The sequence below is a fragment of the Haplochromis burtoni genome, unplaced genomic scaffold, assembly GCF_018398535.1.
Source record: "Haplochromis burtoni strain Fernald_Lab_line unplaced genomic scaffold, NCSU_Asbu1 Contig_809, whole genome shotgun sequence".
NCBI classification, from domain to species: Eukaryota; Metazoa; Chordata; class Actinopteri; order Cichliformes; family Cichlidae; genus Haplochromis; species Haplochromis burtoni.
This window is the reverse complement of record NW_024583170.1, coordinates 1-26,254: the sequence shown is the minus strand read 5'-3', so window position 1 is coordinate 26,254 and position 26,254 is coordinate 1. Positions and strand designations below refer to the sequence as shown.

The window sequence follows — 26,254 nt, the reverse complement described above, 5'->3', positions numbered from 1 at the left end:
TATATATATATATATAAAAATGTGAATTCTATGACAGCTGTGAACAACTATTTGCGTTATTTTTAGAGAGTCTTTCTTTGTGCAACCAAACAAAACAACCTTTTTAAGCAACCAAAATAGTTGTCACAACTGTAACATTGTATGTTACATTTAATGAGCCAGACTCCTAACGATAATAAAGGTTTATTCAGCTAAGAAAAAAAAGCAAAAAAAACAAAAAGCATGAGCTTGGTTAACAATGCTTTATCAACTTTGCCCAATGTTAGGTGTGTGTGTGTGTGTGTGTGTGTGTGTGTGTGTGTGTGTGTGTGTGTGTGTGTCCCCGCACATGTAGTAGTAACTCAAATCCCTACGTCTTCACGACTTCAAGAAGACATGTCTCCATGTGTTTGCTTTCAGGCTTATCTATAGTAGCAAGGAAAATCAACTTGACTGTCAGAGTGAGAATAATGAAATTTCTATCAACAGGCAGGCTCTTCTTGGGCCCAAGCAGCTAGTGTGTGATCAATAATTGAGCACGACTTTGGTGTTTACGCTCTGAGCAAAACTGAATGTTGGTTTATACATTGTTCATGAGAAGGCTAATAGAGCAGATGGGAGCTGGGTGTTTCCAACATGAGTCATATTTACACAGATATATGAGGGCAGCTAACCATAAAACTGAATGATTCAAGTTTGAGGTCAAAACATCTTTAAAGTGTATAGTTAAGTTTAAGAAAATAGTAGTTGGGGTTAAGACTAGTTTAATTTTCCATTAATGTGGTATGGCATGTGGTTGCTTTCAGATCGCCATACAAAACCATCCATCCATCCTCTTCCGCTTATCCTTTTCAGGGTCGCGGGTGGGGGGTTGTTTAGGCATTTTAACCAACTTTTGTAAACAAACAGCACAAATTAAACATCTGACACAATGAAGCTGATAGAAAGCAAAAAGTCAGAGGATCACTGAAGACATCAGCACTTGCTATGAGAAGAGCAGAAATTTTATTTATATTTCCAACAGCAGTTTTTACTGTGCACCAGTTTGACCAGCTCATCAAACCATGTAGTGCAGCTAACACAACATCAAGCAACTGTGAGCTTTCTCTTTTAAAACAGTTTACTTTGGGCTCTGTTGTAAAATGTCAAAAATACTTTTTTTAATGCATGAGGTCCTGTGAAAAATTAAATACATCCGTATTGCTTCTATAGGAATTAAGGGGGTGAGTAACAGCCAGGTGCTGCTAATAAAACACGCTTGATTAATTGATCTTCAGCAAATGTAATCACCTCTGTAAAAGCAGATGTTTGGGCAGATTGCTGGCCTGAAGCATTCAGGTGTTTGTTAACACAATGCAATAATGTTCCCAGCAGTGGATGTTCCAGCAAGTTCACCCTAAGGTCAGACCGTGCAATGTTGAGACAAATTGCAAAAAAAAAAAACCAAGGGGTACTTATCAGACTACTCTACATGTTAAATGTTCATTACAGCAGAATTACAAAAAGACTGAACAAGTCTGGCTTGTTAGAAAGGGTTGCTATGAGAAAGCCTCTTCTCTTTAAAAAAATATAGCAGTATAGCAGGAATATAAAGAAGTGTAAAAACCAACAATCAACACAACAACTGTCAAGCATGGTTTGCTTTCCAGCCACAGGATCCGGGTACATGGCAGTCACTGAGCTAACCTTGAACTCCTCTGTATATCAGAGCAATCTAGAGTCCAATCTGAGGGCATGTGTCGGACATCTAAAGTTTGGGCGAAAAGGGGTCACATAACAGGACATTAGCCAATGAAAGACAAGACTCAAGGTGGTTGTAATGGTCCAGTCAAAGTAAAAACCCAAATGAAATGCTGTAGCATGACTTTAACAGAGCTGTGCTTAAACAAAATTGAGGGTTTTTTTGTTTTTGTTTTATTACTGTATACACAAGCTAGCTTTAAAGTAAATGAGTAATTAGATGGAAATTGTTGATTTCCAGAGACATTTTTTTCAAGAAATATAATCTTAAGTTACCTTAAATCTGACACAACAACAAAACCAGAACACCTAATTATCTCTTGAATCTTCCTTTTGCTTGAAGTTAAATTTAAGACAAAAAGACACCTGTACTGACAGCAAATTACACCATTAAATAACTATAATTATTGTAAGGTGTCAACTGACATTGCTTTTACTAAAAGTTTTAGCAAATTTCAAAGTCCTTCTTAGAAATATTCCTGGGCAGCTATACTTAGTTTTCCTAGAAAGGAAAACAAGACACTGTCAGATCTGTAAAATAAAGTGAGACCAATTTTTTCTCACCACAGTGCTGAGAGGGGTACTATGATAAAGTGTTAAAAACGTTCTTATTTCTTTTGTTGCTGATAGGTTTGTAGCTTGAACCTATCCGCTGGAACGTTGAGGACAATATAATTACACAGCAAAGCAAGACACGAGTAGGCAAAGTTCTTCATGTTTCTCGTGCACAGGAGAGAACCGGACAGAGCCCATTCCTTCGCTTGACCCCAGTTGCTCTCGTCCGTTCTCCCGTAACACTGCTCTTTTATTGAGGTTACATGTATATGCATAGGTTCATTAACATATGACGTCTACATACACACAAAGAGTACTTTGCCTGTGTGTGTGTGTGTGTGTGTGTGTGTGTGTGTGTGTGTGTCTGTGTGTGTGTGTGTGTGTGTGTGTGTGTGTGTGTGTGTGTGTGTGTGTGATTTGTGTGAGGTCAAGATGTGACCCTGTGAAGAGTCTAGCGGGTCCATCTGAACAAAAGACTCTTGTACTTAAACAGATATACGTGTGTTTGCTAAACCATATATCAGCAAGAGAAGATACGGCCTCTCCTAGGAGGTGTGTGATCTATGCCAGAACACTCTAGAGAGGAGTGAACGCACTCCCCTCTTCATGCTACACAGAGTTGTTACAGACCTCCTAGGATGAGACATTCTTTCAATCTACAAATGATTATACACCTCTAAGCATATATGGTTAAATATTTCTAAGCATAAATGACAATCAACAATACAAAACCTAATAGTTGCACTACAGCTTTCTATTGCTTTCCGTGACCCAGATCCCCTAAATTACATTTCCAATTCTGTGCTCCCCTCTAATTGGCACTGAACTTTGCTGCAGGGTACAAAGATCTACTTTATTTTTCACGTTTATTATTCTGTTAATATGGCCACAAAAGCATATACTGATCACAGATACACTAAAAGGAAAGCAGCAGCATGCTGGATGTGTGAACAAATATGAATACAACCTCACACTGCGAGCAAAATCACACACTCTCACCTAAAGTGAGACGGAGGAAGAAAAGTACCCTAAAATGTACTATATTTTTTAAGTCAGTCACTGCTGTTTCTGTGCTTCATCACATTGCGAGTGTGGCAAGCAACACCTGACGGCCTCTACATCTGCCAGCACATGGGATTTAGAAAAGAAAAAAAAAGAAGAGTCTTCAGTTTTCAACCAGCACAATATTTTTTGATTAAATCTATTATTCAGTAGTTATGCAACTCTGCTGTCAGACAGAATCAAGCAAGAATTCCCAGAGCACAGGATTGTTTGGGAATGTTACCTTCAGACTGCATATTATTTATGCAAAAATATCAAAAAACTCCAAAGCACTCTCTATTCATATAAAATTTAAATCCCTTTATTCTTGTGGCACGGTTAGATTTAACCTTCGAAGGCAAATAAAGTTTATAACAAAGTAGTAAAATGCATTTTTAAGAAAAATTTTACTTTGTTCTTATAGACTTAATTTGCCTTTGAAGATGTATTTATATTATCTGTGTGGTCTTTTTTGTCTGATTTGAATTGACTTTGGTGAATTTTTGGTGATTTTGTTGATTTCTGGGATCTTACATCTGTCCACTCTTATTGGTTGAGTTTTACTTGTGGAATTTTCCACTTTCACCTTGAAGTTTGCTATTAGTAAAACACCACTTAAAAAATTTCAACCACTCATTTTATCTCTTATAAAGGCCTATATGCCACAACCTGTTGGAGTTTTATGTTCGTTTTTTAATATTTTACCCTGAAAGCGCTCCTAAAACCAATTTGACAATTATATATCTTTGATTCATAGCATAGCAAGAATCGTGTGTGGCCAAGTACCCAGAGAGGGAAAAATGTAATCTGTGAATTTTTGAAATAGAAAATGCTGTGTATTGTATTATAGAAGTGTGCACTAACAAAGGATTTAGGTTCTTTTTAAAGCTTCTCTGGAGATGTATAAATCCAGCAGCCAGTGTTTATTGAGCTGACTCCTGTTGTAAAACATTCTTAAGTTGAACTTTGTAGAATACAAGACACACCCAGGAATAGGCATTTTGAGCTACCGAAGGACATGTTATTTATCAGTGTGGATAGATTTAGGAAAATATCACTCATGCACCAAGGAGCTACAAAATAGAGTACTGATAAAACATCTCCATCTGCTGGTTGCACAAAATAACATCGCTTTCTAATGTATGTACGGTGGCTTGGTGATTTTGTTTTGCTCAAGTTCAAGATGTCCTGAAAACAGGAAGCATGCAGTGCGTTGATGAACAAAATTAGCGTCATCTAATAGCTGATTATGATGAAGATGATGACAACAACGAATTAAGAGTTGCCTCAGCATGACTGCTCTGATTGCAGTCATCAGCTTAGATTTAATTAGTCATACATTTGAATGCATCATAATTTTGAAAAGGAACACTGATTAAGATGCATCGTGTCCTAGATTAAATTATAACTTACCAACTGCATATTAATTTATACTATGTATTATACATTTCATTATGAGCACTGCATTTCATACACATATAGATTGAGATATTAAGATTTGTTCTTACCAGACACCTCTTGCAGCTTTAGACTGAAATAATGGATCTTGGTCTGAACCTGAAGAACAAAACAACAATATATACTTTATCATATTTAAGTATTATAACCAAATAGCTAAAGAGCTACACGAAAGTAGAGTTTGCAAGAAAGAAAGAATTGCAGTTACTTGCTTAAATATTTTATTAAAAAGGTACTGCAGTTACTTCTCCTTTTCCTTACAGTATTTAGACTGCACTAGAACTCACCAGTGTCTGGAGCGTCAGGCTGAAGAGCGGGGAAGTCATTCTCAAACACAAAGGTACTGTCATAATCTGGATTCCCCTGGAGAAAAGAAGACAGTTGGAGAGATATTAGAAAACAGCAGACAGAAAATATTTTGCTTTCAAAACCCAAGCAGAATGAGGAGTGAAGAAACCTCTTATTTGGAACTGCTGGCAATGTTACAGTGCAATTTAGCATTATGTATGATTGTTAATGTCCACAACATCAATAATAAATGGAGAGACGAATAGATGAACTATCCATGACATTATCAATATGTTTTCCAATGGATGCCTTGTTTGTGGATTTACTACTTGTTGTGATCAGAACCAAAGAATGCTGTTCAATGCCTCTTCTCACCTTTCCATTTGCCCTTTTGTTCCCAGGACAAAGTGGGTTATTTGGGTCATATCTTGGTATGTGCTCCTCAGGTGGTCTTTCAACTTGACCTGCCCAAGGTCTCTTCATGCGGTGGGCGGACACAAGAACCCAGCTGTCCCTAAGAGGGTTGTAACGCAAGTGCTGGTGCTCTAAAGTTACACAAGACAAGTGATAAAATGTAACAAGACAATGTAATAACACACATACATTATTGAAACCACAGGCTTCAAACATAAGGCCCGGGGGCAAAAATTGGCCTGGCAAAGACTCCAATCTGGCCCCACTGGACAGTGGGGCTGATCAATTAATCGAATTTTAATCACGATTACGATCTGGGCTTTCAACGATCATTAAAAATGACTGAGCCGATTATTAGCCCCTCCCTCGTGCTTTACTCTCGCGCTGCTCCGTGTGGCAAATCGAGCGCACCTCTCTGCATTTCGAACACATGTCACAACAATTAAGAGCAGCAGTCTCTATGGGCTCAAAATGTGGTCATAAATATTTTGTACTTGTAAATCGGTTTTGTACTTGTAAAAAAGATTTGTATGTGTAAAAAAAAAAATTTGTGCGTGCGTAAAAAAGATTTGTATGTGTAAAAAAGATTTGTGCGTGCATAAAAAAGATTTGTATGTGTAAAAAAGATTTGTGTGTGGACTTAGCCCAAAAAAACCCTGCAAATTACAAATACGAATTTTGATCCTATTTTTCTTCCTTTAAGCTGATTGCTCAATGTCATGTCAATCACAAATTAAACAATCCAATCAGAGAACAGATGGGTTTGGCTGTCGGAGGGGCACTTTTTTGAACTGCAGGTCCTTGAAGGGTAATCTCTATATAAATATCCGATAGCAGTTAGGTCCCCTTACTTTCAGCAGCTGTTGAAAGGATAAAGTTGTGGCATGTCAGTGGTTAGAAATACATTATTACTTTAGGATTAGTTTAACACAAAGTCAGGGCTGACCCAGGACCATTGCTGTGAGTCACAGCGCGCAGCATAAAAGTCCTTTCACATCGGACGCAGGATGTGCTGCTAATGCTAACTGCTAACTAAAAGCAAAGGATCCAGAATTTGTTGCTGGCTGCTGAGCTCTGTGGGTTTTTGCAGCAGCTCTACCTGTACTAGATGCACCTGCTCCTTGTCGTTTTTATCTCTGACTTTATGTGAACTACAAGAGTTTGTGGGGTTTTTTTGCTAGTTCTTCAAATGTTCAAAAAAAAAAAAAAACGTATGCTAATTCATAACGAAGAAAGCTTTGTAATGAAGACCGTCATTTCCAAAACACTGCCCCCCCCCTGCGTCCGCAGCGCTGTTGAAAAGGCTGTGGAAGTCCCTGTATTAAACACGTAGTCCTGGGACACAAAAATCACCAAACTCGGACGACCACAGACTGTTTTCCTTCGTGGTGATGAAGGAAAACGCTGGGTTGGCATGTAAAAGGGCATTTATTCCCTTCAAGGACCTGCAGTTCAAAAAAAGCACCCCTCCGACAGCCAAACCCATCTGTTCTCTGATTGGATTGTTACATTTGTGATTGACATGACATTCACCAATCAGATGAAAGGAAGAAAAATAGGGTCAAAATTCATACTTGTAACTTGCAGGGTTACAAGTCCACACACAAATCTTTTTTATGCACACACAAATCTTTTTTTACGCACGCACAAATCTTTTTTACACACACACAAATCTTTTTTACACACGCACACAAATTCTTTTTACACATACAAATCCTGATTTACAAGTACAAAACTGATTTACAAGTACAAAATATTTATGACCACATTTTGAGCCCATAGGTCTCCAACCTTTTTTGCCCCACGGACCAGTTTATGCCCGACACTATTTTCATGGACCGGCCTTTAAGGTGTCGCGGATAAATACAACAGAATAAAACTAGTACCTGTACCAAAAAAAAAATTTTTTATTCATAACACACATGAAAAGACCCAGCAAAACAGAGTAAACGATAAAAGCGATAACAAAATAACGCTGAAAACCGATAAAAACCCTGAAAACTATACATTTCACACCTAAGCCTCAACTCTCGCGGCCCGGTACCAAACGACTCACGGACCAGTACCGGTCCGAGGCCCGGGGGTTGGGGACCGCTGATTAAGAGGACCCGAGGGAAGCTCGGAAAGCTAAGCAGAAGTTATTTGGAGAGGAGAGTGACTGCCGCTGGTTGAAAAGAGAGGTATAAAAACTTCAGTGGTGTGGAAACATTATGGGTTCGCGGAGTCAGGTGTGGATCAAGTAGATATAGTGTGTAAACTTTGCTACAATGTTGTAGCGGCACCACAAAGCAACACTGCAAAGTTCACTAAACATAGATGTTTACATTTTTCATTTATTTTTTATATTGCAAACATTTGCACTGTTATCAGTATTTGCACACTATTTTATATTATTTTTTGACAATCTTTAAAGTCATTATTCAATACATTGTTGTTGTTAAATAAATATCGTCAAATAATCGAGATCTCAATTTCAGTGAAAATAATCGTGATTATCATTTTTGCCATAATCGAGCAGACCTACTGGACAGCTTTGGAAAGTGTGAAGGAAGGCATAAATCTTGGACTTTTAACTTTATTTTCATACGTTTCACAGCTTTAATAACAAAAAACCTCCCCTATGGGCCATGCTACACCAAAGGAATTAGGTAACAGATAGAAAATTAAATTAAACAACAGGAAGTTCCTTTTTGTTCAATAGAAATGTCTGGGTATTTTTCACAATGGGTACACAAAAAAGGACATTTTCCGTAAAAAAAACAAAACAAAAATCTTTGTGTTTTATACTTTTTCTGTAATTTTACACATTTATTTCTTACAATTTCTTTAAATCACTACAGAAAAGGTTATTTACCATGTAGAAAAATGGTGATTTCCTTTGCCAGGAGAATAACCTCTTCCTAAACGTCAGCAAGACTAAGGAGCTGATCGTGGACTTCACTACAAAGCAGGCGAGGAATTACAAGCCCCTCGTCATCAGTGGCACGCCAGTGGAGAGAGTGGACGGTTTCCGATACCTGGGTGTCCACATCACTCAGGACCTGTCATGGGCCTGTCACATCAACACCCTGGTTAAGAAAGCCCGTCAGCGTCTCTTCTTCCTCAGAAGGTGCTCAAGAACTTTTACTCCTGCACCATCGAGAGTGTCCTGACGGGAAACATCTGCACCTGGTTTGGGAACAGCACCAAGCAGGACAGACGAGATCTGCAAAGAGTGGTGCGCTCAGCCGAACGCATCATTCAACCAGAGCTCCCTGACTTGCTGTCCATCTACACCAAGCGGTGCAAGACCAAAGCTAGGAAGATTATGATGGACCTCTCCCATCCCAACAATGGACTCTTCTCACTGTTGAGGTCTGGGAAGCGCTTCCGCTCCCTTAAGGCCAAAACAGAGAGAATGAGGAGGAGCTTCTTCCCCCAGGCTATTCGGGCCCTGAACCAGGTGTAGCACTGGACTCTCCCACACACGTCACTATAAGACTGGACTCTCACACACATCACATCACCACACGCACTCTGGTTTTTCTTCATGCACACTTCCTATAATGTATAACCTCTTTCTGCTACTTGCACATTTTTTTACTGTAAATTTCTAAGTTAAATCTGTAAATTTTGTAATAACCTGTAAATTGTAAATACTGTAAAACCACTGTCATTTAATGGTCGGGCATTGCATTGCACAGCTACAAGCATTTCACCTCATGTCATACTGTGTATGGTTGTGTGTGTGTGTGACAAATAAAATTTGAATTTGAAACTGCACTTTTTTCTTATATTAAAATATCTCAAGGTTTAATTTGTGTATCAAACTTTTTTACAGTGACAGATCAAAGTTGGGTGCATCTTACCCACGATGTAAAATGAGTTTGACATTCCCGATTTAAACATTTACTATTACTTATAAGAAACACCTCAAAAAGCATTCAGGAGCAGGTTTTGTAGCTACAACATGAACTACAGGAACTACAGTCACAAGACAGCTGGCAGAGTCAGCATGTCTGTCAGGCCGACAGGGGAAAAAGTGCAGGGTACAACATAACTAAAGACTTTGTGTAAACTCCTATAACCTACCAGTGAAATCGAGTAGTGAACAAGCCCCGAAGCATGACTGAATGCATTTTAGCTTTAACTGTTTCCAGTGCAGTACCTTTTTGGTAAACAATAATGAAGAACTCGGGAAATTACAGAAGTCATTTTGACGCTTAAACATTAAGGCAAACTGACAAATTTAAGAAGTCCTACTCATTATCCAGTGTCTGTCATTGAATATAGTGAGTGATTGAAATTAGCTTTTTAACGTTTGTAAATTCACAAAAAATGCGTACCTTTTGGGTCAAAACTGACGTCTTGCTTCCCGCTCATGTCGGTAACTCACTGTTTCACAGCTGTCTCCTCCCCGGTGTTCTTTTTTTGAACCACGAGCTTTGTCTGGACTTTAGCGTATGACGCTAAATCAACACGGTCCACAACAAACCTTGGCCTACTTCCTGTTTTGTTGACAAGCGAAAGGTTGCTATTGTGCACAAGCCGGTATGCAATGGCACACTTCTAAAAATCTAAACAAATGAGTAAGTAAATAAGACTGAAAACGTCAAACTAAGGATAATTGGTCATTAGACTGTTACCACCCAATACAGCAGCCTGAAATGTTTAGCTTTGGTCAACTGTTTTTTTTTAAATATGATATTTTAATGCAAACTAGAAAAAGACGGTTTTGCATTGTGCTGGCAACCCTGGAGTCGCGCGCTGCCTACGCTGCTGACTCGGCCCATGATTGGCTAAGCGTAAAGTTCCCTCCCTCACCTGACCAGGAAGAGGCTGTGAGCGGAGCACCACGCCAGTCCGCCTCCCTATATGCATGTAGCCAAACCTGTCTGTGCGTTTTGTTTCAGCCATGTCCCTGCTCAAAATCATTTTAAGACTTCTGGTGTTCGCCGGAGTCATCGTCCTGACCGTGCTGTTGTTGCGGTATTGGTTGGCCAGCAAGCAGTATGTGTTCAACAAAGAAGACGTCGCCAAATTGGCCAAACAGTATGCAGGTGAGTTTGGGTTTGCATGTGAAAGAAGTTGCCACTTCATTTCGTTTATATTTAAAGCGAAGCTAATTTTGGTTGCCTGAACTGCCATATCTGCATGCCCTGTGCATTTTAAATGTGTCTGTTCTCAGGACAGGACCATGAGCAGGCTTTCTCCAAAGTGGTGGTGGAGCTGAGAAAAAGGTAACGATACCGTTACATGCAGGCTTGCATGTATCAGGCAGCTTGTGGTTGCTTCTGTACAATTTCCATCACTATTAGGTTGTTTAAGCTACTTATTAGCTGCAACATGATGCAACTTATCTCTTCAGCATGTGCTCATTTCACTTCATTTTTTCTTGGTGTAGTATGGATGTCTTATTCACTTTCATTTTTTAATACTGTATGAAAAATTGGTGTAGTCTAAAATAAAGCCAAAGTGAAAGTTGTCCATAATGATTTCTTTGACCTTGAGGTACTTTCCTCCGATTTTCCTACTAAAACTCAAAACTGGTAAATTTGCACTGAAAACTCTCACTTGGTATTCAGATTATTAATCAGTTTTTTAACGTTAAATAAATGGCTAACAAAGTATATTTGAACTAGGTATCCTGGACACATCCTCCCTGATGAGGACTTGCAGTGGGTGTTTGTAAATGCTGGAGGCTGGATGGGCTCCATGTGTGTCCTCCATGCCTCTCTCACAGAGTACTTGATACTGTTTGGCACTGCGGTGGACACTGGAGGACACTCAGGTGAGGAAGGAGAGCAGTTAAAGAGAGATACATAGATGGATCAGCTCCAAAAAAAGTTTTTTTTGTGTAAGTTGACGTAAACATCTGCAGACATAATGGTTTTGGGGAACAAGTTACTCTAGAGCAGGATACTCTGATCTCAAAGTTGAAATCTGCTGGAGTTATTTACAGTATGGTGTCAGATATGAAGGAATGAATTGCCCCTCTTATGCTCTAAAGTGAAGTCAGTCTGAAGCACCCCCATTCCAGTCCAAGTCCTTACAATGTTGCACAGTGGGCTACAACTTGATCCTTGCAATCTAGGAGATGCTGATATATATAGTCCCATTCTTGGTCCCAACAATAATATTTGATTTGTGACATGATTTACAGAAGACTATTGGAATTGTATGTTTAGAAAACTATAAATACTCTGAATTGTATCATTTTGACTCTTTGCATCTTGCTGTTTCTCTCAGGTCGTTATTGGGCTGAGATTTCTGATACCATCATTTCTGGAACCTTCAGACAGTGGAAAGAGGGGACAACCAAGAGTGAAATATACTATCCTGGTAATGCATTAACTCATTACAATATTCAATTTTGCATTTATACACAATGGAAACTTTAATGTATCTCAATAACTATAATATTTTTTTGCGTTTGTTTTTTTTTTTTTTTTTTTTTTTTTGCACAAATTGGCTGGACATTTTCTTTCAAGATTTTTTGATAGAGAGCAGGAATGATGATTTTAAATATGGCAAGTTGTTCAGTTCCTAAAGCAGCCCCAGACCATCACAGTACCACCACCATGTTTGACTGTTAGGATGATGTTCTTTTCATGAAATAGTATGTTATTTTATTTTTTTTAAACAGATGTAATGGGACGTAAACCCTCCAAAATGTTAAACTTCTTCAATACTTCACTAAAATATTTTCCCTTGAGGATTGAGGATCAAGATGTTTTTGCCAAATGTTGTTCTGGGTTCTTTTGTGACCTCCGGGAATAGTCATTGAGGCACAAGTCATCTTGCAGTATTTTTGGTAACCTGCCTACTCTTGGAAAATTCCGATTTCAAGTTTTCTCCATTCATGGATAATGGCTCGTTCTTTGGAGTTCCAAAGTCTCAAAAACAGCTTTGTACCCTTTCCACACTAATAGATGTCAATGACTTTGTTTCTCATCTGTTCTTGAATTTCTTTAGATTGTGGCATGATATGTTGCTTTTTGAGATCTTTTAGAGGACTTCACTTTGTGAAACAGATTCTGTTTAAGTGATTTCTTGATTCATCAGGTCTGGCAGAAATCAGGCCTGTGTGTGACTACTGAAATTAAACTGGTTAATTACCCTCTTATGATTTAACAAGAGGGGTAGGGCTGCACGATTTTGCATAAAATGAGAGTCATGATTTATTTTATTTTTTTTTGACTTAGAATTGAGATCACGATTCTCTCACGATTTTCTTTTCCAGTATAAATATTTATTGCACTTATTAACTGCACTTCGTAACAGTTGAGACTGAACATAAAAACAATAAATAAACATAAAAACAACAAATGTCTCACGTTTTGTTGTTGCCGCAAAGTGTTGTACTGCTTGAAATTCCGTCTCCACCATTGCTCGACGCTGCGTGTATAGAGCAGGTAGTGCAACGATAGAAAAATAGTTGCGGGACGGCACTGTGTAGCGTTTGTCTAGGGTGTTGATCATTTTCCTAAATCCTAAATCCCTCGTTTTAAATCGTTGTCATTTGGAAATGAGATCGCACATAAGTATGAATCGAGATCGCGATTTTCTAACGATTAATCGTGCAGCCCTAAAGAGGGGGTATTTATTTTTTGTCACATCGGGCCAGGTAGCTCTGGATAGCTTCCCATTTTAAATAAAAGAATTTAAACCACATTTTAATTTACTTTATCTTTGTCTAATGTTAAAATTTGATTACCTGAAAAGTGTAACAATATGCAAAAGAGAAAAAAATCAGGCTGTTGGTAAATAAGTTTTCACAGGACAGTATGTTATTAGCTAAACTCCTGTAGTATTATTGGGTAGTAGTAGTAGTAGTAGTAGTAGTAGTAGTAGTAGTAGTAGTAGTAGTAGTAGTAGTAGTAGTAGTAGTAATTTTTTTTTTTCCTGTTCTTTCATATTCTTTACCCACAGGTGACACTATTGTGCATGCTGTAGGAGAGGCTACGTCAGTTCAGTGGAGTGCCGGGACTTGGATGGTGGAGTATGGCAGAGGATTCATCCCTTCCACGCTGGGCTTTGCTTTAGCAGACACCTTTTTCAGCACCCAGGACTTCCTCACAATGTACTACACTTTTAATGTCTACATGAAGGGTTTGCTACTTGAGGCTGGTACACTACTTACAGAAGCTGGAGTTTTCTAAGGCAAAATAGAGTCCTAGATGATTGCACATGGACATTACCATCAAATCTTGTGCTGTGACATTTTCTTCCCAACCACTAGTGGTAGAGGAGAGACTTGCTGATAATTCAGAGTGCTGACATTTAATATTTTTATATGAAATTGTAGACAATCCAAATTTACATTGGTACAGTTGATCATCTTCATTGATGCTCTTGACCCTCATAAAGGCTATGCAAAAGAAAATGTCTTACTCCATTTCACCGTAACATTTGGCATGAGATTTCAAACTGAGCCAAATCACCCAAACAAACATTGCATTCTGAATGGCAGCCTTCCTTACTTTACCTCGATTTTAACAGTGAAACTAAGCATCGGGTCATTAAACATTCCACTGAGAGCTCAGACTGCCTCCAGAGTCAGAATGACTAATAAAAGGAAAGAAAATCCATATTATTAGGATCCAATTTAAAGATGAAAGCCTTAAAGCTTATTTTGCCAAATCTATCATTCTTCTGATAAAAATAAGGCAATATATGCAGCCAGGTTTGGTTGTGTTTACTTCTTCATAACCAATGATTTTTACAAATAAATACTGATATTCAAAGTGTTTTTTTGCAGGCCAAGGAAAATCTTTCAAAACAAATATGCAATGTTTAATCTGGATTGTAAAACCTACAGTAATGTATATAATGCACAGCTAAAGTCACTATTTTCTTATTAGATGCCAATTTCCACTTCGTGCAGATTCTCTGCAGATGAGGTCTATTGTAAATGTAGCTGCATTAGGATTCGGGCTCTCTAAGCTACTCTCGGTGAGAAGATGCAAAAAAGAGAAATTCTGTTCTTTGCTTTTAAAGCTTCTCTTGGCATTGGCCACCATTTACCGATTCAAAGCTCACCTTTTGTGTACCGTGTGTCTTTTGAAGGTGTTAAAAACCTGGGAGGATATGCTAATGAAAGCTCTCGTCTTGTCAGCTGTGCGAACCTTGGTGGTTTTATTTTTATGTTAACCTGTCTCTGCTGGAGCTCATCTTCAGAGCTACATCATTGTGGCAACCACCAAATCTTCTGACTAGATGTGTGTGGTTTTGACATTTATTTTTTTTTATTTTTTTTTTTTTATCTCAGAACTGTGGAGATTAAGGTGGAAAACTGAAATCCTTTCAAACTATAAAGCAAAAACATTTACATCACATACTGTACATACTGTGGTAGGACACCAATGATGTTATTTGGAGAAACTCTTTAAAATGTTTGTGCAAGTCATTTAAGGTAAGAAAATGGGAAAACACGGTTGTATCATACTACAGACTTCTGCTAGGTTTACCTGTAATTCTGTCATTTTCTAATTTTACAGAATGGTTTAATTATGTAAACGTGATAACTTTTTTTTTTTGTCAAAAATGTTCTGAGCTCAAATAGCCTATAAATTAACTTGAATAATACTGGACTCTGACCAAGCTACTTGGCTTCAGTATCTGCAACTTCCGTTCCTGGTCTTGAATTTTGCACTGGCCCACTGGGAGGGCTAAATATCTACATCCTATTGTAGCACGGTGGATAAATGTAATTGTGGTGTTTTACACTGCTGCTGATTGTATTCTCAGTTTGTATCTTTTCATGTAAAACAGCCTTATTTTCAGGCTAATGGCTGAACTTACTAAGAGCTATGTAGGGTTTCTAGTCTAGTGAAAATGTGCTGTTACTACCCTAACTGATGTTAATTAGAAGCAGTAGCAGTAGCAGTGCATTCTCAGATGAATTGTAATACTGTACCAGATGTGCAATTTACTCGGGGTTAAGAATGAAACTGACGGTGCCAAAAGAAATAAATGTCTTTGAACTTAATAGAAGTGTGTTTTGCTTATTTCTCTCTATACTGTGTATTTAATCAAGGCAATGAGAGGACGACTGGCATATAAACAGTAGCTGTCAATATTTGATCTTGGCTGCCTTATTCATAATAGAATTGTGAAATGACATTTAATATTTCATTGCAATGGTATTGAATCCATAAAAAGTGCCTTTGCCATGATGCTCCAATGCTAAACACAAGATGAGTGAAATCTGAAGCTTGACACTCCAAATCCTCTATTGTAAATACTCAATGGTCAGATGGTATTTAATAAATCTGGTCATCAGATGAGAAGACAAACATATCAGTCCTCGTCTCTGTCTGTAAATGTCTCAGGCAACCTGGTTGTGTTTCATATACACAGAGGTGTGTGGTGGATTTTTGTGTGATATGTATAACTAGGTAACTATATACACTATATATCTATGTGCACTGAACATACATATTTTAACTTTCATGTAGAGTCTTAAGCACAAGACATTTTGCTTCACCGAGGTTTATTAAGGTTTTACAGTAACAGGGCACTTAATACTGTTGAGAGTTCGCCTAAATAACTCACTCTCCAGCTCCGGTAACTAACCTTCCCTAATACACACTCAATGTCTTTCATGAAGTACAACCAAAAGAATAAGTAAAAGTAAGTAAGTAAAACTTTATTTATATAGCATCTTTCAAGATAAAAATCACAAAGTCCTTCACAGAAGCTAAAACCTAAAAATATTGTAACAGAGATCCTGAACACATCACAACTAAAATATCATACGATATAATCACACACACACACACATGAACCTACACTGAAGTGTTTTTTCCAAGATTTAATAATTAGGATTAATGTGTGATGTTTGACCGTGTAATGACCTATTGTGATAAGCCAAAGCCAAAGGGTAGCTGGAGTCCTGACTGGCCTCTGGCCAAGACCTTGGCCACTACCTGAACCCTGCAGCTGTGTTTGGACGGGTGGGAAAGTTACCCAGCAGCAGGGGGCGGGGATACTGGTCCCTATCTATCAGGGGACCAGAAGACACCCCAGCACTTTTTCCCCTCTGCTGTTTCTCTCTGTCTGCCTCTGTGTTGCTCTGCTGTCTGTGCTTAAGGCTGTATACCCTGGGGTTTTGCTTTGCTTGTTTTCTGCTTTGTAATTCTCTTGCTAAATGTCTGTATGTATTTTTCCTGCTGTTCATATGATTCAGTGTATTAAACTCTGTTCCAAGAATTCTACTCTTTTCCAGAGCATCTTTTTGAGTGTCTTGATTTTAATTGGATCTAAAAGAGGTTGGATCTCCACATCGTTGGTGGGAGAAGGTTATCAGGATGGCTTCAAAATTTGTGACCACATGTGATAGGCATTTGTGTTGTACATTTGCTTAAAGCTGTAGAATATCCTTGCTGTTGCTTGTTCACCTATTTATATATACTGTATATATTATACACACATTAGACAATTAGGTACTGCTTGCTAGTACTGTGTTGAACTCCCATTTGCCTTCTGAAGTATTCCTCAGTGATTTTGGTCAACATTGGCATTAGAGCATCACACAGTTGCTTCAAATGTATTACGTGCACATCTGTGACACAAACCTCCCATCACAGCATATCCCAAAAGGTGCTCTACTGGATTGAGACCTGTGACTGTAGAGTCCATTTTAGTAAAGTGAACTGATTGTTATGTTCAAGAAATTTTTTTATCTGAGCTGCTTTGTGACATGGTGTGCTATCCTGTTGGAAGCAGCCATTAGAAGATGGGTACACTGTACTCACAAAGGCATGGGCATCAGCAACGCTCAGTTGGTACTGAAGTGTCCAAATTGTGCCAAGAAAATATCCCACACACACTCAAAAAAATGAAATTGGGTGGTTGTTACATGCATAAGATCCAAACTTGTAATTTGAACTAAATAATTCCATGTTTTTATGGTGAACGTAATTAAATCATGTAGCATCTGCATGAAATTCAGCAACTTAATTTGTTCTTGTTGAGATGACATCATACAATCTAGTAAGAGTGGCTGGATCCAGGCAACTAACCGCTCTTACTAGATTGTATGATGTCATCTCAACAAGAACAAATTAAGTTGCTGAATTTCATGCAGATGCTACATGATTTAATTACGTTCACCATAAAAACATGGAATTATTTAGTTCAAATTACAAGTTTGGATCTTATGCATGTAACAACCACCCAATTTCATTTTGGGGGTCGACTCACGAAATTCACAAGATCACATTATGTCAAACCACAGGAAAATCAGTGGGGTTACAAGAGGAAGACAACCACACCACGTGTATGCTGTTACTATTTCTTATGGTTTAACTTGTCAAGAACAACAACATAAAGCATCATCAAGCATAGCTTTCCTACTTTTGTTAAGTCTGTATTGACAGATTAATGCCATGGTGGTTCGTGCTGTTGCCTCATAGGAAGAAGATCCTGGGTTCAAATCCACAATGTGGCGAAGTTTGCAGTGGGTTCTCTCTGCGTACTCTGGTTTCCTCCATAGTTAAAAGTCATGCAGTTGTAAGGGTAACTTTATTCTAAATTGCCCAAAGGTGTTAAAGTGCAAATGATTGTTTGTCTCTGTATGATTGACTGGCGACCTGTCCAGGATGTACCCTGTCCCTCTTGCCCTATCACTTCCGCAGCCCAGATAAAGCTAAGAAGATGGGTGGATTGGAAGTTGCTGTAAATCCATTGATATTTTTTTTTTGGTTGAACATTACTTAATATGAATACAACATGTACTACAGACATAAGTTACATTTCATTCATTCAACAAGATTATCATTGGTGTAACAAACAAATATTTTACTAGTTCATGTAACAAGACTGATTTTTGATGTGCCAAAGTGTTTAAACAATATAATATGGATTTAAATAAATTTAATTAGACTAACGTGGTGCAAACATGTTGATTGAACAAAAGTCTAATTAATTGAATGTTAATGTTAATATTATGTTAAACCTACACACATATATCGTGTTGAGACAACACAATCAAGATGGATTAATATAACATGATTTGTTTAGATGGAATATAAGTGGCAAGATAAAATTACGTTCATCCAATGAATTATTTTTTTGAGTGCAACTTTATACCACTGGCACCCTTTCATGTTGTTTATTGCAAATTCTGGCTACCATCTGCTCGTGACCTTGACATGTCATCTTGATGGCATCTACATGCCTAGATGCCATGAGCTGCTGACATGTCATTGTCTGATTAGATAATTGCACTACCAATCACTGAACAGGTGTACCTATTAAAGTTTTCAACAAATGCATATACTTTAATATTCCCTTATTCCTGCTAGTCTATTGTGTGTGTGTTACCGTGTTATCTTAAATATAGGTTTAATGTCAGCCTAACAGACTGGCTTGACCTCATTACCGTTTTGCTCTTTAAGCTCTTTGGGGGAGATTTATTCAGAATCGAAGCTGGGCAACCAGTGCTGAAATACCAGCGTGACTGAGCAGGAGCTGCACCTAATGGGATAGACAACGCTCTTTTTAACTAATTGTTTGGCTTATTCCAGGGTGTTTATGTCCTCCCACTGGTTGCTGGAGTTGTGCAAATAGATGTCTCTGTGTGTATGTCTGCCCCTGGAGACACACATGCACACAAAGATTTAGAGCACAATAGTTACTAAGGATGGACACAAGCATGCCCTCAAAAACCAGACAGCCAAAACGGATCTATTCATCACCCATATTCACATTTACAAAACACTCACACACATTCTGATAAATTAAAGTAGCTTAAAATGGTGTCCTTTTATAGTACCGCTGTGACTTGCATGTTATATAGATCTCTTCTGTTCTCTAGTGGAGATAATCAGGATGACATACATCAACTGATCAGTTTCAACCTAAAAAGAAATCAAATGTGAGCTCTACAGGAGGCTTTCAAAAGATAATAACATCAGAGTAAAAGGTAGTAGGCTATATGTCAAACTTGGAAAACATTTGTGATTGAGTACAAAAGTGCAATATAGGCAGTTAAGATATTGCGGTTTAATGAAACCTAACAATAAAAAAATAAAAAAAACTTTAGCATTCTAGCTTTTAAAGAGCTTTTAACATCTCATTTTTGCAAAACTTTAAGTCAATGAAACATTTGGTCATTGAGATTTTTCTAAATTCTCAAAGTAAGCATAGGTGATGCTTTTCTTTACCACCGTTGCTGCTTCACAGAAGAGGCATACTCTTAAGTACGGTAGCCCCGAGGGGAACGTAAGACCCGACAGAACTACGCGGTAGACCAACTTCACCATCACCTAACGAATAATACCGACCTTACGAAATTTTTACAACAGTAATGGAGCTCAATTATCAGTCAATGAAAGTCGCCCACCAGGCCCGAGAGGCGGTGAGTGAACACGGGCTTTTGTTTCTTGTTGTTTTACGCAAATTTGAAGCACAAATGTTTTCAGATATCAGCTTGTGACTAACTAGCAGTGGCAGTGAACAGATGGGCACTGAACTGTCTGGTACTGTAAGCAGTGTTAAACTAAAGGCATATGTATCCAGGTGTTGGTCGATTTATTTTACACATGTGATGGGATTTCTATATTGTCGCTTTCACGAGCGTGGTAGTTAGCCGTCGAGCTAATCGTTAAGTTCTGCATGCACTCACTGGTTGCCTAGAGACAGCGTCAACTGGTTGTTGTTTGTGGTTGGCTGGCTCCCTCTGCTGGCAACTGTGTTTTCCCTGTATTTCCAGCCCAATATAAAATATTCCTCCTCCACATGTTTGAACCAGGGAAGAGAAGAGAACTGAAGCATTAACGAGCACAGGCTAACTCGTTAGTTGATAATTAGTGGCTACTTTTAGTTAGCCCACAGACATAAATAAATACTTTAGGGAGTGTCATTTCCATCTTTATTGTCTGTGCAGGTTCTTAGTCATCCAGGTCATGGCAGTCTTTAAGAACTTGTAAAAAAAAAAAAAGCAGTTGGACTTCTTTAAGTTTGATGATGTTTTTCATCTTTCACCCGAGAGGTTTCTTAAGTTCTAAAAACAACAGGTGGAGGGTGCAAGGTATTTAACCAATAGTGGGAATTTTCACAAGCTTAAAGAAGTACAGTTCTTGAGACTTGCATCTTTACTGAAATTAGGCATACAGTTAAAGCCCGTGGGTAGCACAGTGGTAAAGAGTTTTGCCTCCCAAAGAGGTCTATCCACAGGCCAGCTGGCATGTCTCTGTGTGGAGTTTGGATGTTCTCCTCGTGTCTGTGTGGGTTCTCTTCAGCTACTCTGGCTTCCTCCCACAATTCAAACACATGGACATTAGTTTAATCAATGACTCTTAACTTGATCATAAGATAGGAATGTGTTAGCCCTGCGTTAGGTTGGCAGCATGTCCACGGTGTACCATGCCTCTCACTATATAACAGCTGGTACAGACTCCAGCCTAATGGTGACCCTGATTGGATAAGGCGAAGTAAAAGGATGAACGAATGGAGTTCCAACCAGTATTTGTTGAGTGCTGTGGCTCACTTGTGTAATGCTTTTGCTATTATGCATAGCATCATGGCCTAAAATAATACTGTAAAATGTTATATCTTGCTATAACCTGTATATGGAGTGGCTAATTTCTTTGCATTTCAGTGATTCACTTTAAAGTTTTGTTTATCCATAAGTTGTGACACTTCATATCCTTCTGTTAAAAAAATCCTAATATTCTTCTAAAATATTTTGCTTTTGGGGGAACTGTATTGGTCTTTATTAGACGATATCTGTTCTTCATGACACCTGTGACAAATTGAACAATATTATTTGGTAGTTTTTTCTCATATAACAGCTCCATTTGAATTCCCCTTTTGTCCTCTTCTTGTTGCTGTTCTTGTTGCTGTCCAACAGGATGAGCAGAGGACTGAGATGAGGAAGAAAAGTCTCCTCATCCTCATCTATCACCACCTGCTGGGGCAAGGGTCAGTATAAAATTGTGTGTGTGTGGATGCATCAAGTGGTGATCAAAAAGATTAACTTTTCTTTTAAATACATTTTTAGCATCAGGTTTAGATATGGACTTTTAAAACAGGTGGCTGAGTTTCTTTGATCAGAGCAAGTAGAATACATAAATTCACTCTTTGTTACTTCAAAACAGAATGGCATAATGCAAAATGGCATTGCTGGTTTATTATTGAATAAGTGGTAACAAACCAACCAAAAGGTCATATTTGTATGTCTGTATAGAAAAAGTGAAGTGCAATTCATCAAGACAAGCACATCAAAAATCTGTTCCTTGCAATGTGTCTGTCCACCAGCTATGTAGCTGCAGCAGTTGCCTTGGATCAAGAGACAAATGGAGGTGTGAGGAGGTTCGAGGTTAGCGATAACATCGATCTGGAGATGGTGTTGATGGAGTATGAGAGCTACCACTACGTCAAATTCCAGAAGTATCCCAAACTTATCAGAAGAATAGCAGAAGCAGGTACAAGAACTCTGCTGAAACACTGAGAAGCAATGAAAATTATATCTCATGCTCTGTAAAATTATTAAAAACTAACTTATAGTCTTAGCATGTTTTTTTCTGATATTTTTTTCTGTCCAGGTGAAAGAAAATATCCAACACGTAGTGCAACTAAGAGGTGAGTCAGTCACGGGCCAAGTATGCTGTGCATACATGCTCACAGTAGAGGTGGGGAAAAATCGATACAACATCGAATCTCAGTATTTTCGGTGGCAGTATTGTATCGATAAAGCAACACAGACACTGTCATATGGCGACATTTAGGGCAGAAAAAACAAAAACTTATTGCATAAAACAGATATTGACAAGTTGAACTTTGAGGAGATAATTTGTAGTTGAAATGGGTGATAAATTGCAAATATGTTATTGCAAAACTCAGCATGTCACAAAATGTTAAAAATCACAATAATTATGAGTGAAGTATTGTGATAATATTGTATCATGGGTGTGTCTGGTGATTCCCACCTGAATATATAACAATAAGTGAGTCTGCCATGCTGCTAGTCCATGCATGACAGTTAAAAAAAACAAAAAATACATGTGTTTTGTTTTTTATTTGTCCCAGGAGTCCCCGTTCAGCTGTGAAACCCCTTCCAGAAATCAACCCTTCCCGGAACACAAACACAGGAACTGGAGCAAAGAAGCCAACCACTAGTGTACAGGCAAATGTGGAAAAATGAAGTCAAATCAAAACAACTTTGTACTCTAGCTAGCAATTATTCTGACATTTATGTTAATTTCCTAGGAGAATGGCATCTATCTTGCTCCACAGTCATCGGACTTTGGTCTCAGCGTATCCTCCATCAAAAATGCACCAGCTGGAGAGTGTGCCACAAACAGGAAGGTACTGGAGAAGTGAATACTCTGAGAACAGAAGCAAACCTCATCGTCCCAATTGAAGTTAATCACATTTTTTTCTTGTATGACATTTATGAGACTGTTTTCATTTTACGATGATGCTGCAGCAGGATGCTAACAAAATTGTTTATGTTTAATTCATTACAACATAAACCAGCACCTTTATGATCTGGGGTTGATTTGGCCGTGCCAAATGCAAAAACATAAAAAAGAAGTCCTCACCTTTTTTAAAACAAAATTACCGCTGTCACTTTTGTTCCTATTATGTTCTCTTATGTATCTTGGGGGCAGATGACTGATGCCAAAGGTGCAATCCAGGATGCTGTCAGAGGAGCTGGGATTGATTCAGACCATATGGTAATTATGCTGGAGCCTTTGAGCTAAACTGACTTATAAAAAAGGTCATATTCAGTTAAGATTCAAACAACTGTGAAACGTGTAAAAATATATTTTGGTAACAGTCTGAATTGTCCAAAATAAAAACTATTTGAAGGCTACAAAAAGTACAAAATGTCTACTGATAATAATAAAAAGTCTATGTTGCAGGAACGCCTACTGAAGCCACTGAGTGGATTTTCTGGAATGAGTGGTGAGATGAGGGAACTAGCTACGATCGTCAGCAGGGTAAACACACACACACACACACACACACACACACACACACACACACACACACACACACCTTAATAAGCCTGGGGAGAAGCTGATTTTATCTTAATTTGTTCCTTGGAATATGATGTAAAAATATGAAAATCCTCCATATGACTCTTGCTGAATGTGTCCACTACAGAGCAGCAGAGGGCTTTGTTTTGAATGAATTGATCTTTTGTACTAATGAAGGCCCAGGCTCTATCCACTTCCCATATCTGATGTTTCATTCTAAAAGACACCTATTTACGCAACCAGGACGTGTGTGGGGGGCCAATTTCTGGCTTATGTCTTCCACATGCATCACTCACTCTCTGTTGTGTGTGTGTGTGTGTGTGTGTGTGTGTGTGTGTGTGTGTGTGTGTGTGTGTATGTTTCCAAAGGACATCTATTTGCACAGCCCCAATGTGCGATGGGAGGACATCATCGGTCTGGAGGATGCCAAGCGATTAGTCAAAGAGGCCGTCGTTTATCCCATTAAGGTGCGGCCGCTACCCGAGCATGCTGGTATTTCAGCTCCGGTCGCCCATCTTCGATTCTGAATACATCTCTTTTAAAGGGCTTAAAGAGAAGGAGGGCAGTGGGGTCAGGCCAGTCTATTAGAGTGACATTAAATCTATACCTGGGATATTATGGTAACACAGATACAGAGATGGATAGGAAGACACATGTGGCATGCCATGTAAAATTTAAACTAATTTGTTGTGTGTGGTATTTGCAGCACTGATCAGCTATAAATCAGACTTATCAGGTTTCTTTGCACAGAGCTCAGTTTGCTATTGGTGTGCTGAAAATGGAAATACAATGTGTTCTCATACTGAGCTAGGATGTGATTTACTCAAGTTGTATATATACTGTTTTATTCATGTTTCCCCCTCATTCTTTGACTCAGTCTTTCCTCCTCAGTATCCCCAACTCTTTACAGGCATCCTGTCTCCATGGAAGGGTTTACTGCTCTATGGTCCCCCGGGTAAGGACTCAAGTGCAGGATATTAAAAAATGTCAGGGGCTCACTATGAAAACTTCACATTCCCTTACCCACGCAGGTACAGGTAAGACGTTGCTGGCCAAGGCCGTAGCTACAGAGTGTAAGACAACCTTCTTCAACATCTCAGCTTCCAGCATTGTCAGCAAGTGGAGGGGAGACTCTGAGAAACTGGTCAGGGTAGGCTGTCAGCTATAGGAAGAATTTTACAAAAACATGTTTGAATACTATTCTCGGGGGGGGTGTCTAATTAGTGTAAATGATTTAATACATGCGTCTGTAGGTTCTATTTGAGCTGGCCAGGTACCATGCTCCATCCACCATCTTCCTGGATGAGCTTGAGTCAGTGATGGGCCAGAGAGGAAGCAGCATGGGGTGAGCTCAACCACGAAGTGCAGTAAAATGTAGCTGTGCCACTACTGCTGTCCACAAAAGCTCTGTTTACTGCTTTCAGGGGCGAGCACGAGGGGAGTCGCAGGATGAAGACTGAGTTACTGGTTCAGATGGATGGACTAGCCAGATCAGATGACCTGGTTTTTGTACTTGCTGCCTCCAACCTACCTTGGTAGATTAATCACATGCACATTTGGACTTATTGGCCTTCTGTTGCATTTACAAATGAATAGGAAGACAGAAAAATGCAACTCACTATTTTTGCTGTTTCCTCGTAAATTTATTGCCAGCATCATCTCAGCCTGATTTTAACATTCATTCATTTTTCTTGCATTGAATGCATTTGAAAAAAGACCCTTCATTTTCTTGACAAACACAAGATTATGATGTTATGATTTCAAAGTCACAGCTGTATAATTACAAAAAGATGACTACTAATACAGCTATAAAATTATGACAGTTAAATCTGCCTTTGTTTGTTTCTAATAAATCTTCTCTCAGGGAACTGGACCACGCAATGCTGAGGAGGTTAGAGAAGCGGATTCTAGTGAGTCTTCCCTCTTCACCAGCTCGCCAAGCCATGATTTCTCATTGGCTGCCTCCTCTCAGCTGCACAGGAGGGGTGGAGCTACGCACTGTGCTAGACTATGAAGCACTGGCAAAAGTGCGTATGGAGTTTGTCAAGTGTTTAATCGTTATGCTTAACAATTTTTCTGTAATTAATATTTCATAAATCATATATGTTATCTGGAAGGAAATGTGTTCACTCATGTACATCTGTACATTTGTGTGTTTTATTTCCAGGAGATGGAGGGCTACTCTGGCTCAGATATAAGATTGGCATGTAAGGAAGCTGCCATGAGACCAGTTCGAAAGATCTTTGATGCTCTGGAGTCACATCAGGATGGTAGGACAACACACACACACAATGTCAAGATTGACCTCTACAACAGCCATCTTCTCTGTCTTACTGTGATTCTCTTTTACAGATGACACAGACATGCCCGCCATCCAACTGGAAACTGTAACAACAGCTGATTTCCTGAATGTGATTGAACACACCAAACCCTCAGCACGAAACCTGATGGACAGATACACAGCCTGGGAGAGAGAGTACCAATCTGTCTGACACTAGTACACATAACATGAATGTAAAGACTTTCATACTAACGCCACTAAAAGTGATGATAACTCGTTTTTACTGTTACAAATTTATATCCTGCACTATACTAAAAATTTACACTAATGACTATATATTAGCATAAAATGTTTCCTATACTTTGGATATTTGTGACAAGCTACTGCAGGTTGGAACGGTGTACATTTTAATAACTGTGGAGCTTTGAAAAACTCTTTTTGACATGGAGAAAATATTTGTTCATTGATCATTTGTTTTCTTTTTTATTATTTGAAAACAAAAAGTATACAACCTAATACAAATATG

The 26,254-nt window shown here is 38.6% G+C and overlaps 3 protein-coding genes across 5 annotated transcripts in view; 2 read left to right on the top strand and 1 right to left on the bottom strand.

The window, feature by feature from the left end:
* galt (galactose-1-phosphate uridylyltransferase) overlaps positions 1-10,217 on the bottom strand; it is a 41,736-nt gene extending 31,519 nt beyond the window's left edge. The window contains exons 1-4 of one of the 2 annotated variants that reach the window (XM_005950612.3): positions 9,801-10,217; positions 5,437-5,606; positions 5,061-5,136; positions 4,824-4,872 (exon numbers count right to left, since the gene is read on the bottom strand). In XM_005950612.3, the coding sequence (XP_005950674.1) occupies positions 4,824-4,872; positions 5,061-5,136; positions 5,437-5,606; positions 9,801-9,837 (332 nt within the window). In that variant the 5' untranslated portion in view covers positions 9,838-10,217. Of the gene's footprint in view, positions 1-4,823; positions 4,873-5,060; positions 5,137-5,436; positions 5,607-8,329; positions 8,453-9,800 lie in introns of those variants that run through there. The other variant, XM_005950613.3, reaches the window with a different exon arrangement.
* Positions 10,218-10,271: 54 nt separating this feature from the next.
* On the top strand, positions 10,272-15,445 carry sigmar1 (sigma non-opioid intracellular receptor 1). The gene is made up of 5 exons (XM_005950614.2): positions 10,272-10,514; positions 10,643-10,694; positions 11,097-11,245; positions 11,704-11,796; positions 13,387-15,445. The coding sequence occupies exons 1-5, from the start codon at positions 10,370-10,372 to the stop codon at positions 13,614-13,616; spliced, it is 669 nt and encodes a 222-aa protein (XP_005950676.1). The 5' UTR covers positions 10,272-10,369; the 3' UTR covers positions 13,617-15,445.
* Positions 15,446-19,634: 4,189 nt separating this feature from the next.
* On the top strand, positions 19,635-26,242 carry katnal2 (katanin p60 subunit A-like 2). Of its 2 annotated transcripts, none has more exons than XM_042215734.1 (16): positions 19,635-19,819; positions 21,314-21,384; positions 21,721-21,887; positions 22,008-22,044; positions 22,492-22,582; positions 22,672-22,770; positions 23,076-23,141; positions 23,331-23,408; positions 23,816-23,914; positions 24,339-24,402; positions 24,479-24,597; positions 24,701-24,792; positions 24,872-24,982; positions 25,312-25,474; positions 25,615-25,717; positions 25,800-26,242. In XM_042215734.1, exons 1-16 carry the CDS (start codon positions 19,769-19,771, stop codon positions 25,937-25,939), a joined length of 1,551 nt encoding a protein of 516 aa, XP_042071668.1. In that variant the 5' UTR covers positions 19,635-19,768; the 3' UTR covers positions 25,940-26,242. The 2 variants fall into 2 exon arrangements, with proteins under 2 accessions (XP_042071668.1, XP_042071667.1); XM_042215733.1 differs by having other exon boundaries at positions 22,492-22,588.
* The last annotated feature ends 12 nt before the right edge of the window (positions 26,243-26,254 follow it).

Coding starts and splice junctions, on each gene's coding strand:
- sigmar1 (XM_005950614.2), top strand. CDS start 10,370: ATGTCCCTGCTCAAAATCATTTTAAGACTTCTGGTGTTCGCCGGAGTC. Junction 10,695..11,096: donor GTGGTGGAGCTGAGAAAAAG/GTAACGATACCG, acceptor TATTTGAACTAG/GTATCCTGGACACATCCTCC. Junction 11,246..11,703: donor GGACACTGGAGGACACTCAG/GTGAGGAAGGAG, acceptor TGTTTCTCTCAG/GTCGTTATTGGGCTGAGATT.
- katnal2 (XM_042215733.1), top strand. CDS start 19,769: ATGGAGCTCAATTATCAGTCAATGAAAGTCGCCCACCAGGCCCGAGAG. Junction 22,589..22,671: donor AGCCAACCACTAGTGTACAG/GCAAATGTGGAA, acceptor TTAATTTCCTAG/GAGAATGGCATCTATCTTGC. Junction 24,793..24,871: donor CAGAGAGGAAGCAGCATGGG/GTGAGCTCAACC, acceptor TACTGCTTTCAG/GGGCGAGCACGAGGGGAGTC.